Source organism: Gorilla gorilla, chromosome 1 (genome assembly GCF_029281585.2).
Source record: "Gorilla gorilla gorilla isolate KB3781 chromosome 1, NHGRI_mGorGor1-v2.1_pri, whole genome shotgun sequence".
Lineage (NCBI taxonomy): Eukaryota > Metazoa > Chordata > Mammalia > Primates > Hominidae > Gorilla > Gorilla gorilla.
The window spans coordinates 200,155,949-200,170,771 of record NC_073224.2 but is presented as its reverse complement, the minus strand read 5'-3'; the positions used below and the strand labels follow the sequence as shown (position 1 = coordinate 200,170,771).

Genomic DNA, 14,823 nt, shown 5'->3' with positions numbered 1-14,823 from the left:
TGATCTGCTTGTTAATCTCGCAGCGCTGGAGGCCCCGAGTCTTCATGAAATGCACAAAGCTGGTGTGGGAAGAAGCTGGGATTTGAAATCCACAGCCGTGGATGTCACCCCGGATGTGCTGTGCGGCCCTGGGCTAGTTATTTAACCTCTCTGAGCCCATGAAACAGGGCTGGCAAAAGTCTCACGTGAGTTAAATGAGGAATTGTAAGGCTGTGAAAGTTCACATGCTACTTTTCATTCTAAAAACAGGTACAAACATTTTTTGGTTGGCTTTTAGAATCCATTTCTAGGTTTTACATGTGTATAAGACATGTGGAGATGTTCCTGTCACCTCCGAACTAGGCCACAGCTGGGAGGGCCTGGGGCCAACAGTGCCCAGGTCCAGGTTCACCCTCTGAGGGGAGCAGCACAGGCTTTCTACTCCTGCCCCTCTACCAATCACACAACAACCCTGAGGACAGATCACCAGGCACCTCATTTTATAAGGAGCAACAAAGGCTGAGAGGGTGAGGAACATTCCTAAGGTCACACAGCAGGGGTAGGCCCTGCCCAATTCATAGCAATAGCCCCACCAGGCTATGCATGCCTTGACCCAGGGGATGCCAGGGGAGGTCGGATGTGGGCTGGGTGGTGACTCATTCTGATGGGCGGCTCCCTGGGGACATTCTTGGATGACTCCATCCACAACTCTTCTTGGTCCTGAGCCCAGGGTCAGCCTGTCCTAATGACAGAGCCCCAGCCCCAGCTTCACAGCTTCACAGATGGTCTCCTCTGTCCCACACCCCCACCCTGTCCTCTAACTACAAAGGCAGCATCCAGATCCCACCGGCTAGAGTCCTGTCCCTGGCACTCGGCGCTCAGCGATGGTGAATGGCTGCCTTCTGCTGCTCGCCTCCACCACCAGCTCTGGGTTGCGGGAAGCAGAGGCTTGGCCATGCCCTCTTCTGCCCTAGTGTAGGAAGCAAATGGCTGATGGCCCCACAAAACCTGCTGCAGCTCAGTCCCCTGTTTTCCTCAGCCCAGACTCCTCAGTAAGGTCTCTGCACCTTGAAAGCCTGACCTGACAACAGAAATGTCATCTCATTGAGCCCTGGATGGACAGTCAGGCTTCCTGGGCCTGTCCTGGCTCAGCAGTGTAGAGGCTGCGCTGTCCTAGGCATGGCGCTGCCTCTCTGAGCCTCACTGTCCTCATCTGGGAGATGGGGATGAAGACCGTGGCTGTTATCAGGGTTGTCGGGAGGATGAAGAATTAATGATGCTGTCTGTGGAGGGAGGCTGATGGCCGGGGCCAGGGACCCTCTCCCTCCTCTCAGCCCCACAGCTCCCCGACTTTGGGCTGATCTGTGGTCCTTGGTTCCCCAGACCCCAGACTGTCACTAGCCACAGACAGGAGGCAAAGCAGATGGGGGACCTGACCAACAGTAACTACATGACCATAGACCAAAGAGTTTAGTACTGGAAAAAAAATCTCTGAGATCTTAAGGAATAAATAGCTCCAGGGTTTGATACAAGATATTTGCAGACAGGAAAAGCCGGGCTTTGCCTGGGAGAACAAAGTGGGTCCAGCTGCCCACTGGACCATTCCACAGGACTGGACACTCACCCCATACCAGATCACATCCCAGGTGTTGGGGCCAGGGCGACAAGGCCACAGTCCCTGCCCCAGCGAGCTGAGTCTGCTCCTTCCCCAGCCGCTCCCCTGAGAGCCGCACCCCACCCAGGCTCCGCACAGGGAAGAGCCTGCTGTGGACTCAGGGCATGCGACTCAGCTCTGGTCACTCCGATGATGTGACCACAGGTTTCCACGCTGAACTTTGTCCCTCTCCTCAGTACTGCCCTTATCACAGTGACAGCATCCCGGCCTCTGTTTACTCACCTGTCTCCCCAGGACCAGGCTGTCTTCCCGGGGCAGCCCAGGTGGGCAAAGACATCACCTGATTCTTACTCCTGGGTGTGTTTGGGGCAGGGTGAAGGCAGCGCCTCGGAGTCCACAGTCCCCCACACTCTGCTCCTGACCACCCCGCAGCCCAGGGGGCCCCCATGACCCTTAGACCTTCCCTAACCACGGCGGTCCCACTCCCCTGTGGTTTGCGTCCACCGTCTGTGATTCCCCGTTCGGCCAGGGCCCGGCACAGCCCGCGGATGCGCGCACTCTCCCCTGCAGCCAGTTTACTCCGAGGGTCCCCGCGCGGGCGGCCGCACTCACCCATGTTAACGAAGCTCATGACCAGGTCGGCGCGGCCCAGGCGCTGCTCCGCGGGCGCGCCGTCCTCGTCGTCGTCGCCGGCCACGGCGTGGTACAGGTCCAGCATGAAGAGCGGCGCGGACGCGGGCAGCCGGGAGGCGGCGGGTGGCGCGCGGGGCCGGGGCCGCCCAGGCAGCCCGAGCACCGCCAGGATCTCGTGCTGCACGTCCCGGCGCTCGCGCGCGCCCAGACGTCGCTGGGGACAGCCGGGCGGGGGTCGCAGGACGGGGCCGCCCCCGCCCAGCGCGCATAGCGCCAGGCCCAGGAGCCAGAGCGGGCCGGGGAGCGCGGTCATGGTAGGCCGGGGGCGCTCAGCTGGGGCGCTCAGCGGGCGCGCATCGGCTCCGCGGCCGACCCAGGGCCTGGGGACGCCCCGACGGCAAGGAGGCTGGGCTCGGCGGGCGGCGGGCGGCGGGCGGCGGGGCGGGCGGCCACCGCGGCCTCAGCGCGGTCCCTGGAGCGCCCGCCGCGCGGCACCTGTCCTGGCTCCTGGACGAGAGGACGCGGCCGCCACCGCCTCGAGGCCGGGGCTACTCTGCGGACTGGGACTCTCGGCCAATCCGTCTGTCGCCGCCCTACTCGCCAGTCCGGCTGTGGCCGCGGTCCGAGCAGCGCAGGGGCGATGGGCGAGCTCCGGCAGCCACCCGCGCGGTGCCATTCCCGCGAGTCCCTGCCCTGCCCTGCCCTGCCCAGCGGTCCGCGTCGCCCGCCCCCACCCCGGGACTGACCAATGGGGGGCGGGGGCGGGGGCGGGGGCGGGGCCTGGGCGCGGGGGCCACGCCTGCGAGGGGGCCCGGGGCTGCGGCAGGTGTCGCGGGTGGGGCGACCCCGAGGTGCTAGCTGGGCGTGGCGGGTGGGCGGGCGGCCCGGGAGAGGGGCTCGCAGCCTGGGCGTCAGCGTGGTCATGGCCGTCGTGGCTCCCGCCGCGGGCCTCGGCGCAGAGATCCTAGGGCCGCGGCGCCGTGCCGGTCCCGCCAGTGGTGCCACCCGGCCGCCCCGCCGTCGCGTGCGGGGGTCGCCATGGCGTGCTGCAGGCGCCTCCTTCCCGGCACCTGCTCAGCTGCTCCTCCCCGCGCCCCCACCTGGCTCCTGCGTGCGCCCGGGCAGCGCCCCAGGCGGGCCGCCCCCGCCTGCCCTCGCTGCGCGGCCTGCGCCCCCTGCGCCCCCAGTACTGATCCAGCTTCGCGGGGGAGACGCGCACCCGCCTCCTGCCTTTAGCCGGGACAGGAGCTCTGGGGCCCTTCCGGAGCACCCGGGAGCCACCTGTGCACTTCTCAGTCGCCACGGCCCCGGTGCAGGCCTGGCAGGAGAAGGATCCCCGCGGAAATGCCTCTACTAACTCAGCCCCTTTCTGCACACTCTGCTCTTCCCTGGGCGCGCTCTCGCCTTACTTATTCCTGTGTGGTTCAGGCGCTGCGGAAGGAGAAGTCACCTAGACTGTACTGGGAAGGCTCCTGGAGTTGATCTGGAGCGCCAGGAAAGGTCAGTGGAGGAAAGTGCTCCAAGCAGAGGGAAGAGCTTGTGCCAAGGCCCTGAGACCCCGGCGGGGGAGCCTAATAATGGCAGGTAACAGTCAGCACTTGCCACGCGCGAGGCATGTTCTCAGTGTGTGTCTTGTGTCAGTTCTGTGATGCTTGCACATCGTCAGGGGGTACCTACCACTGGAACTTCCTCTTTTAACAAATGAGGAAACTGAGGCACACAGCGGTTAAGGGACTTATGCCAGGTCACACAGCAGTAGAGCTGGGCTGGGGCAGGGGGCAGCTCCTCAAGTGGAACCTGGAGAGCCCACGGGGCAAATGGCGGAGGCTGGAGGGGCTGGCAAGGGAGGGACCGCAAAGGGCCTCACAGGGGCTAGACGAGGGCCCTGGGCACCAGTGATTATGGTGCCCCCCCCATGTGGATTGAAGATTAAACCTCGAAGCAAGTGTATAATGCCCCCAAAAATCACATTTGGAAGTCATCACTTCAATAAAAATTTCTATATTAAATAAATTATTAATGTAAATGGTCATTTGCTGGCGCCTTAAGCACATGCCTAGTCTGTCTTTTACCGAAGAAGTAAATTTCTGCAAGGGTAAATAATAAAATGAAATAAAATAAATATTATTATTACACTATTCAGAGCACTAAAAGAACTACTTTTTCCTGATTACAGAGGTAACTTGCTTTTGTAGAAACTTTTGAAAATAGTTTCATAATCACTTTTGCACATCGTCAGGGGGTACATACCATTGGAACCTCCTCTTTTAACAAATGAGGAAACTGAGGCACACAGCGATTAAGGAACTTATGCCAGGTCAGTACAGAAAAGTAAAAATATTACCCCCAACAAATTTTAAAATCACCCAAATCCCTGTTTCCAGAGGTAATCACTGGTAATATTTGATGTCTCTTTTTCTTACATGTATGTGTATTTTTTCATACAAAAAACAGGATCTTACTTGCTTTATTAGCTTCACGTTATATTGCAGTATTTCACTATGCCATTAATTATTGCACACTTTTTTTACTGGCTTCGTGGTATTTTTTCATCATACTGCTATCATAATTTTTTTAATCAAGCTTATGTTATGGGATATTTATATTTTTATATTATATACTATGTTGTTATGAGCAATCTTGTAGAATAATCTGTGCACATCCATGGTGATTTCTTTAGGATGAATTTCTAGAGATGGATTTTTTTTTTTTTTTTTTTTTGAGATGGAGTCTTGCTCTGTCACCCAGGCTGGAGTGCAATGGTATGATCTTGGCTCACTGCAGCCTCCGCCTCAAGTGGTCTTTGTGCCTCAGCCCCCTGAGCAGCTGGGATTACAGGCGTGCGCCACCATGCCTGGCTAATTTTTGTATTTTTAGTATACACAGGGTTTTGCCATGTTGGACAGGCTAGTCTTGAACTCCTGGGCTCAGGTGATCTGCCCACCCCAGCTTCCCAAAGTGCTGGGATTACAGGCGTCTAGAGATGGAATATTTGAATCAAAGAGCATATACACTTTTTATGGTTTTTGATACATATTATCTGTTGCCCCAATAGCATGAGGGTGCTTATTTTCTATCACCCTTACCAACACTAGATATAACTGTTAAATACATAAATAAATCAATCTCTGCTGGTTTGATAGATGAAAACCTCTCTGCTGTTGTAACTTGCATGTGGAGGGTTACTACACACTGCTCTCTTGTTTTTGAAACCCTGTCCTCCCCTGGCTTCAAGGACGCCTGCTCCCTTGCTGACCACTCCTCCCTGCCCACTTCTAAAACATGGGTGTCTGCTGGGTCTGTCCACAGTCTTGTTCTCCCCTTAGACTCGACCTGGTGATGAGCTCATCCACTGAGGCTTCAGTGCCGCCATACAGTCACACCCAACTCCAAATATATTAGCAGGGCAGGCCTTCCTGCTAGATGCCAGAAGCTATATCCAATGACTGATAAGACGTGACCAGAGCCAGAAGCCAAAACCCTGGTGCAGACACACGTCCCTCCCTCCCAAGGGCAGTTCAGTCTATTGATTCTACCTTCAAATGCCTCTTGAATCCCTGAGCCTGTGCACACCCCCTTGTACTCAGGTGTTTCATGGAGCACCTCCTCCCCACTGGTCTCCTTATTTCTCATCTCACTACCCACCCCACCCAGCCCTCACTCATTCCGCAGAATGCATATTTCCAAATGAAAATCTGAATCCTTCCATGGCCTTTCATTGCTTACAGCAGAATTTCCCCAGGTGAGGATTCTGAGGGCTTTCCTGCAAAAGGGGTTCAGTACACACTGCACTATATATTTCCCCCTTGGTAGAGCCCTCATGCACTTAGCACTTTGTAAGCTCTAGAAATCCTGCAGTAAAAATAAATAAATAAGTAAATTAAATAAATAAATAAATAAAAACCTGTTTAGCCTTAACTTGGCTTCTTCCAAATGCATGTGACTATAGCTTTTTAGTTTTTTGAGGACCACATCTTGAAGACCAGCAAGGCACAAGGTGATAAGTGCCCAGGACCCAGTGGTCTGGCATCATCACCTGGCCCCTGCTGCTGACCCATCTCCACAGTTTTTTTGTTTTGTTTTGTCTTTCTTTTTGTTTTTGAGACGGAGTCTTGCTCTGTCGCCCAGGCTGGAGTGCAGTGGCGCAGTCTCGGCTCACTGCAAGCTCCGCCTCCCGGGTTCACGCCATTCTCCTGCCTCAGCCTCCCTAGTAGCTGGGACTACAGGCACCCGCCACCACGCCTGGCTAATTTTTCTTTTTTTTTTTTTTTTTGCATTTTTAGTAGAGACGGGGTTTCACTGTGTTAGCCAGGATGGTCTCAATCTCCTGACTTCGTGATCCGCCCGCCTCGGCCTCCCAAAGTGCTGGGATTACAGGTGTGAGCCACTGTGCCTGGCCAATCTCCACAGTCTTATCTGGCTGCTAACCCCATATACTTGGCTGCAGTCCCATGGGAATACTTGTGGTCCTCCTACCTGTCCTCCTGTTGACACTTCTGTTCACCCGAACATGTGGTTTCCTGTACCAAGAAGGGAAACCCCTTTCCCTGTCTGGTCAGGTGTTACCTCCCTTTAAGATGCAGTTGAAGTAACACCTCCTTTTCCTGATGCCCTCTTCACCTTCATGAGCAGAGCCATTTCTTCCTTCCTCACTCTCTCAACCACTCCTTTTACAAAATAAAAGGGCATGTATTCACATGTTTGTTCCCTGCACTAGGCTGAGGGCTTCTGCAGGCAGGGACCATCATCTTAATTTACCTTTGGATCCCAGTGCGAGGCTTGCATTTAGGGTTTCAGTAAGTATGTGTGTAACAGAGTAGCCTCTGTTTCTCTGAAATAGCCTCTGAAAACAATAGTCTCTCAACAGTTTCAAGGAATGGATCTCGCAACCTTCATGAACTCACTAAGAAGTGCTTCCATTAAGAAGTGCTCATTATTTCATGGGGATGAAGAACAGAAGCACCAAGCTGTGTTAAAGTGAGGAGTCAGTGGCCAGTGGGGCTCACTCTCTCGCTGTGTGACCGGCTCTCTTGCACACCAGCAACAAATGCAAATCCACGAATCTTCATGACTGAAACCATAAGGTTAAATTCATGACTGCTAATACCTACTGCATATAGAATATGAAAAGAAACAATTTTAAAAAGCAGAGAAAAGTTTTCCATAAGAAAGATACTACAGGAAAGGCTGAGCGCAGTGGCTAATGCCTGTAATCCCAGCACTTTGGGAGGCTGAGGCGGGCAGATCACCTGAGGGCAGGAGTTCGAAACCAGCCTGGCCAACATGGTGAAACCCCGTATCTACTAAAAATACAAAAACTAGCTGGGCATGGTGGTGCCTGTAATCCCAGATACTTGGAAGGCTGAACCAGGAGAATTGCTTGAACCCGGAAGGCAGAGGTTGCAGTGAGCTGAGATCGTGCCTCTGCACTCCAGCCTGAGTGACAGAGTGAGACTCTGTCTCAAAAAAAAAAAAAAAAAGGAAGGGAGGAAGGAAGGAAGGAAGGGAGGAAGGGAGGGAGGGAGGGAGGGACAAGAAAAGAAAAGAAGGAAGGAAAGAAAGAGAAACATGCTACAGGAATGGAGATTATCTCATGTTAACAGCGACACATTTAACCTTTGCATTTGTGATCTGAGGACCTTTTAATTATATTACAGGATCCTATAGTGAGGTCCTAGGTCATGCCTGTGTCAGCTCCAGAGGCCACCATGAGGTTGGTGCATTGTAATGCCTCATTAAATGACTGCTGAGGGCCCAAAGGGTGTCTCACTTGCCTTCCCGGCTGGGTGCTGCTGGGAAAATTCCAGTTCATCATGTTCCCAGGGTGTGCTTACACGTCATAAAGAAACAAATAAACATAACAAGGCAGTCCTGTCTTCATGGGGGAGTCTTTAGTCAGTGGGTCAGGTCACCTTCTGTTAGTAGACTAAATGCTTCAATTAAAAGTCAGGGCCGGGCGCGGTGGCTCACGCCTGTAATCCCAGCGCTTTGGGAGGCCGAGGTGGGCGGATCACGAGGTCAGGAAATCGAGACCATCCTGACTAACATGGTGAAACCCCGTCTCTACTTAAAGTACAAAAAATTAGCCGGGAGTGGTGGTGGGTGCCTATAGTCCCAGCTACTCGGGAGGCTGAGGCAGGAGAATGGCGTGAACCCGGGAGGCGGAGTTTACAGTGAGCCAAGATCTGGCCACTGCACTCCAGCCTGGGCGACAGAGCGAGACTCCGTCTCAAAAAAAAAAAAAAAAAAGTCAGAAGACGGACCAGGCATGGTGGCTCACTCCTGTAATCTGAGCACTTTGGGAGGCCAAAGGGGGCAGATCACCGGAAGTCAAGAGTTCGAGACCAGACTGAAACCCCATCTCTACAAGAAAACAAAAATTAGCCGGGCATGGTGGCTTGCATTTGTAGTCCCAGCTACTTGGGACGCTGAGACAGGAGAATCGCTTGAACCCAGGAGGCGGAGGTTGCAGTGAGCCAAGATCACACCACTGTACTCCAGCATGGTCAACAGAGCAAGACTCCATCTTAACGAAAACAAAACAAACAAACAAAAAAGTCAGAAGATGGATGAGGTGGCATGTGCCTACAATCTCAGCTACTTGGGAGAGAGAGTTGGGAGAATCACTTGAGCCCAGGAGTTCAGGCCAGCCTGGGCAACACAGCAAGACCCTGTTTTTTAAAAAAGTCAGAAATTGTCAGATGAGTTAATGAAAAAAAGGCAAGAACAAATGACATGCTCTCTATAAAAGATGTTCTGTAAATATAAAAACACAGATAGGTTGAAAGTAAATGAGTTGAAAAAGATATATCATGCAAAAAAAGGAGAAATAAGCCTGGAGTGGCTATATTAATATCAGGTAAACTAGACTTCAACATAAAGAACATTAGCAGAGATAAAGATGGATTCATTGCATCAGAATGCATCCTACTGAAACAGGAGGACATTATGAAGCACAACATGACAGGCCCAGAGTACACTAAATATTGTTGTGTATGGTTTAAAAGTGGTTTCAGAGTTCTCACACTTATTTTAGAAACTAGTGGAAATGGGTATTTTTTGAAGATTTCTACCTGAAATTAAATTTATTTTGTGATGCACCTGTAATCCCAGCACTGTGGAAGGCTGAGGCAGGAAGATCACTTGAGGTCAGGAGTTCGAGACCAGCCTGGCCAACATGATGACACCCTGTCTCTACTAAAAATACAAAAATTAGTCGGGGATGGTAGCATGTGCCTGTAGTCCCAGCTACTTGGGAGGCTGAGGCAGGAGAATTGCCTGAACCCGAGGCGGAGGTTGCAGTGAGCCAAGATTGCACCACTGCACTCCAGCCTGGGTGACTGAGTGAAACTCTGTCTCAAAAAAAAAAAAAAAAAAGTATTTTGTGAACCAAATGAGAATAGACTGGGGATGGGGCAGGGGTGGGAGTGGAGGGAACCTCAAAGTGAAATTTATACATTGCCAAATCTGAATCAAATCAAAACAATTTTGGTAAAATCTTTATGAGCAATGCAGAATCCCAGCAACAATTTGTTTAAACACACAGAGTAAGGAGCCTCCTCTCTGACCAGCAGCATGCAGGATCTTTCATGGCGTCCTTTCTCCCCTAGAGGGTTAACAGAGCAGAAGGCGCACTTAAGTATGCAACCAAGCAGCCCTTCCCTCCATGTAGCCGAGTCCACCCCTCATTGTAGGGGCATCCTTGAAGTTCATGCCTAGGTCAAAGTCCCCATACACAGCCTGGTTCTCAGCCAGCTGCAGCTTCAACTTGTACAACTAGTCTACCAAGGCCTGCAAATTATCCATGAACTGGCCCCAAAACAGCAGGGCCTCCTCCAACTTGTGCTGCCTAAGAAAAGCACACATAGTTCACTGTTTTTAGGGACCCATTTTTTGTTTTCTTTTTCTTTTGAGACAGAGTCTTGCTCTTTTGCCAGGCTGGAGTGCAGTGGCATGATCTCGGTTCACTGCAACCTCTGCCTCCCAGGTTCAAATGATTCTCCTGCCTCAGCCTCCTGAGTAGCTGGGACTACAGGTGCCTGCCACCACCCCCAGCTAATTTTTTTTTTTTTTTTGTATTTTTAGTAGAGACAGGGTTTCACTGGGTTAGCCATGATGGTCTCGATCTCCTGACCTTGTGATCCGCCCGCCTTGTAAATGACACTATCAACAGAGTGAAAGGCAACCCACAGAATGGGAGAAAATAGTTGCAAATCATATACCTGATAAGTGATTAATATCCAGAATATATATGTTTAGTTTTTTCAGAATATATATTTTAAAACCTCATACAACTCAACAACAATAAAATAAACAACTCAGTTTTAAATAGCCAAAATACTTTAAAAATCCTCCAAAAAAAGATCTACAGATGGCCAATAAGCATATAAAAAGATGTTTAATCTCACTAATTATTAGGGAAATGCAAATGAAAACCACAATGACACCTCTTCATAATCATTAGGATGGCTATTATTTTTTTAAAAAACAGAAAGTAACAAGTGTTGGTGAGAACGTGGAGAAATTGGGACCCTTGTGCATTGCTGGTGGGAATGTAAAATAGTGCAGCTGCTGTGGAAAACAGGATGGCAGCTCCTCAAAAAATTAAATATAGGGCCGGGTGCAGTGACTCATGCTTGTAATCCCAGCACTTTGGGAGGCTGAGGTGGTGGATCACCTGAGGTCAGGAGTTCGAAACCAGCCTGGCCAACGTGGCAAAACCTCATCTCTACTAAAAATACAAAAAAATTAGCTGGGCATGGTGGCATATGCCTGTAATCCCAGCTACTTGGGAGGCTGAGGCAAGAGAATCACTTGAACCTGGGAGGCGGTGGTTGCAGTGAGCTGAGATCGTGCCACTGCACTCCAGCCTGGGCGACAGAGTGAGACTCTGTCTCAAAAAAAAATTAAATATAGAATTAGTATAAGATCCAGCAGTTTCACCATTGGGTATACTATATATAGATACTTTCTCTATAGATTTGCCTTACAAGAATGGAAGGGAGGGAATCAAAAAGAACAAATATTTACACATCCATGTTCATAGCAGCACTTTTGACAGTAGCCAAAAGGTAGAAACAGCCTAAATGTCCATCAACAGATGAATGGATAAATACATATTGTATGGCTATACAAGAGAATATTATTCAGCCTTAAAAAAAGAAATGAAAATCTGACACACACTACAACATGGATGAACCCCGAAGACATTATACTAAATAAAAGAAGCCAGATACAAAAGGACAAATATTGTATGATTCCACTCATGTGAGGTACTTAAAGTAGTTATATTCATAGAGACAGAAAGTATAGAATGGTGGTTGCCAGTGGCTAGAGAAAGGGGAGAATGGGGACTTACTGTTTAATAGATACACAGTTTCAGTTTGGAGACATGAAAGAGTTCTAGAAATGGACAAGGTGATGGCTGCAGACAATGTGAATGAACTTAATGCCATGAACTGTACACCCCAAAATAGTTAAAATTGTAATTATATATTTTGCTATAATTTTTTCTGAGACAGAGTCTCACTCTGTCACCCAGGCTGGAGTGCAATCATAGCTTATTGCAGCCTCTATCTCCCAGGCTGAAGCAATCCTCCCGCCTCAGCCTCCTGATGGGACTACAGCTATGCCATCAGGCCTGGCTAATTTTTTTTTTAATTTTATTTTTAGTAGAGATGAGGTCTTACTATGTTGCCCAGGCTGGTCTTGAGTTCCTGAGCTCAAGCAATCCTCCTGCCTCAACCTCCCAAAATGCTGAGATTACAGGCGTGGACCACTGTGCTTGACTCATAATTTTTTTAAGTGCTGTAATCCCAGTGCTTTGGAAGGCTGAAGTGGGAGGATCACTTGAGGCCAGGAATTCGAGAACAGCTTGGGCAACATAGCAAAGCTCCATCTCTACAAAAAAAAATATTTTTTTAATTAGCTGGGCATGGTGGGACCTGACTGTAGGGAGGCTGAGCTGGGAGGATTGCTTGAACCCAGGAGTTCAAGATTATGGTGAGCTATGATCATGCCACTGCCCCCCAGCCTGAGTGACAAAGCAAGACCCTATATCAAAAAAAAAAAAAAAAAAAAAAAAGACCAAGAGTAATGCCTACCAGAGGTGTCCAATGTTTTGGCTTCCCTCGGCCACATTGGAAGAAGAATTGTCTTGGGCCACACATAAAATACACTAACACTAATGATAGCTGATGAGCTTAGAAAAAAATTACAAAAATACCTCATGGTCTTTAAGGAAGTTTCTGAATTTGTGTTGGGCTGCATTCAAAGCCGTCCTGGGCTGCATGTGGCATGTGAGCCTCGGGTTACACAAGCTCGGCCTTGACATTTGTACTCAAATCACTCTCTAGAATGGACCAAGCAGAGTGCAGGCGCAGGTACAGAGCACCTCTGACATCTTATAGTCCAATAACCATGCACATGGACACATCCTAGTGACCTGAAGCCTTTATTCATTCCTTCTACCCCTTCTGTGGTAAAGGGTGGTGGATGGTTGAGGGTGAAGCAAAGGTTAAGTCAAGACCACCTGCTCTGGCCAGGCATGGTGGCTCACATCTGTAATCCCAGCACTTTGGGAGGCCGAGGCGGGTGGATCACGAGGTCAGGAGTTCAAGACCAGCCTGGCCAACATGGCAAAACCCCGTCTCTACTAAAAATACAAAAATTAGCCAGGCATGGTGGTGCATGCCTGTAACACCAGCTACTTGGGAGGGTGAAGCAGGAGAATTGCTTGAACCCTAGAGGAGGAGGTTGCAGTGGATGGTGCCACTGCACTCCAGCCTGGGTGACAGAGCAAGACTCCGTCTGGGAAAAAAAAAAAAAAAAAAGAGCACCTGCTTTGCAGTCACACAGACAGGGGTTCACATCAAAGCTCCACATGGGCCGTGTGACCTGGAACCTCTCTAGGCCTCTGACTCCTTGTGTGTTGGATGGGATCATAATTGTACCTGCCTAGAGAGCTGGGGTAACAGCATTACACAGGGCCCATGCTCACGCAATGAGTGAGTAAAACCATCTTCCAAAGGAAGAGGGCCTCCAGAGGCAGATGTGGGCATGGGCACCGCAGCCTGGAGTTGCAGCTCCTCCACTCCTGGCTTGGACCTCTGAGCCTCACTTCCTCTCCTGTAAAACACGCATGAGACACACCTGCCTCGTGTGGGCCTGGGCAGCTTGCTATTACTAATAAAACAGCAGCAACCACAGGACAGCTTCACTTCCTGAAACTCCCTCTGTCACGTGCTTTGCATGAATCCTCACACCGTCTCACCAGGGGCGCTCTCCCCGTTTCACCAGTGACTTGGTGACAACCAGCCTTGCTCAGGAAGCGTCAGCCGTATCCTTTCTGTGTGCAGTGGGGTGTGGGTTGTGTGGAGCCGCGGTGTCTGTGGAGTTCACAGGCTGGGGTCGGAATCCATGGCCCCCGTCGCCGCTGCCACCCCCCAGGTGCTGGGGTGACCTGATCCAGGGTTGGGGTCTAAGCTGCTGGGGTGTTGGAGTCTTGGGCTCTGGTCCACGTCCGCCTCTGATTGGTTCTGCCACCTGAGCCGGTCACTGTCCCTCCATGGGCCTCAGCTTACCCTATGGTAAAGTGAGAACTAGGGGATCAGACTCTTTGATCACCAAGATCTCTGACCACAGCCAAGGCTAAGGGAAGCGCAGGAAAACGTGGGGCTCGTCCAAATTCCCAGCCTCTCTCTGCCCCCTGGTGGACACCGGCAGCCTAGCACCCGGGGGGAGAAGACCCCGACACTGTGTAACCTCTGCCAAGGCACCCATCCCTCTGAGCCCCAGTTCCCATCGGTTACATAGGAATGATTATAATACCTACCTCTTTGGGCAATTGTGAGGAGGCAAGGAGATAATACACGCAAAGTGCTTGGATGGGATGGGTACTAGCCACTCAACAGAAGGCAGATCCTAGAATGGGGATGGCAAGTCCTGTCATCAGTGAAGAATGTAATGACTGCAAGCTTAGATGACATGTCTGTTACTGGAAACCAGAGTTGTTTACTTAAGCTGTAAATGAACTCATAGTCCCTGGGATAATTATCTCACCTCTGGATAAATAAACTCAACAGCCTTATGTATTTTATTAATTTTTCTTAATAAAAAGCTTAAAATATTTTTCCTTTTATTTGTTCTCTTTCTTTGGTTTCTGACTTTATTATGTCCTTTCTTTCTGCTTAGGCATTTGTTTTATTGCTCTTTTTTCACCAACTCAAACTGAATGGTCACCTTAACAGTTTTATTGAGGTATAATTTACACACCATAAAATTCACCTGCTTTAAGGGTACTATTCAATGATTTTTAGTACAGTTAAAAAGTTATGCAACCATCATCAAAACACAATTTTAGAATATTTCAATCACCCAAAAAAGAAATATCACACCCATTTACAGTTTATCCCCTTTCCTGCCCCCAGCCTTAGGCAACCACTAATCTACTTTATATATAGATTTGCCTTTCCTGGACATTTCACAAAAATTGATTTACGCAATGAATGAGTAAAACTGTCTTCCAAAGGAAGAGGGCCTCCCAAGGCAGGTGTGGGCATGGGCTTGCCACAATATGTGGCATTTTGTGCACTTAA

General features: G+C 50.3%; 2 protein-coding genes across 3 annotated transcripts in view; one reads left to right on the top strand and one right to left on the bottom strand.

Annotated features, from left to right (window-relative positions):
• BMP8B (bone morphogenetic protein 8b) overlaps positions 1-2,917 on the bottom strand; it is a 30,753-nt gene extending 27,836 nt beyond the window's left edge. Inside the window, exon 1 of one of the 2 annotated variants that reach the window (XM_031008576.3) lies at positions 2,207-2,917. In XM_031008576.3, coding sequence (XP_030864436.3) covers positions 2,207-2,540 — 334 coding nt within the window. In that variant the 5' untranslated portion in view covers positions 2,541-2,917. The remainder of the gene's footprint in view (positions 1-2,206) is intronic. The other variant, XM_055392226.2, reaches the window with a different exon arrangement.
• Positions 2,918-3,043: 126 nt separating this feature from the next.
• On the top strand, positions 3,044-4,240 carry LOC115931061 (uncharacterized). Its single transcript, XM_031002737.3, has one exon. It carries the CDS (start codon positions 3,150-3,152, stop codon positions 3,582-3,584), a length of 435 nt encoding a protein of 144 aa, XP_030858597.3. The 5' UTR covers positions 3,044-3,149; the 3' UTR covers positions 3,585-4,240.
• The last annotated feature ends 10,583 nt before the right edge of the window (positions 4,241-14,823 follow it).

What these genes read in the sequence shown, in the direction of transcription:
- LOC115931061 (XM_031002737.3), top strand. Translation starts at nt 3,150, where the DNA reads ATGGCCGTCGTGGCTCCCGCCGCGGGCCTCGGCGCAGAGATCCTAGGG.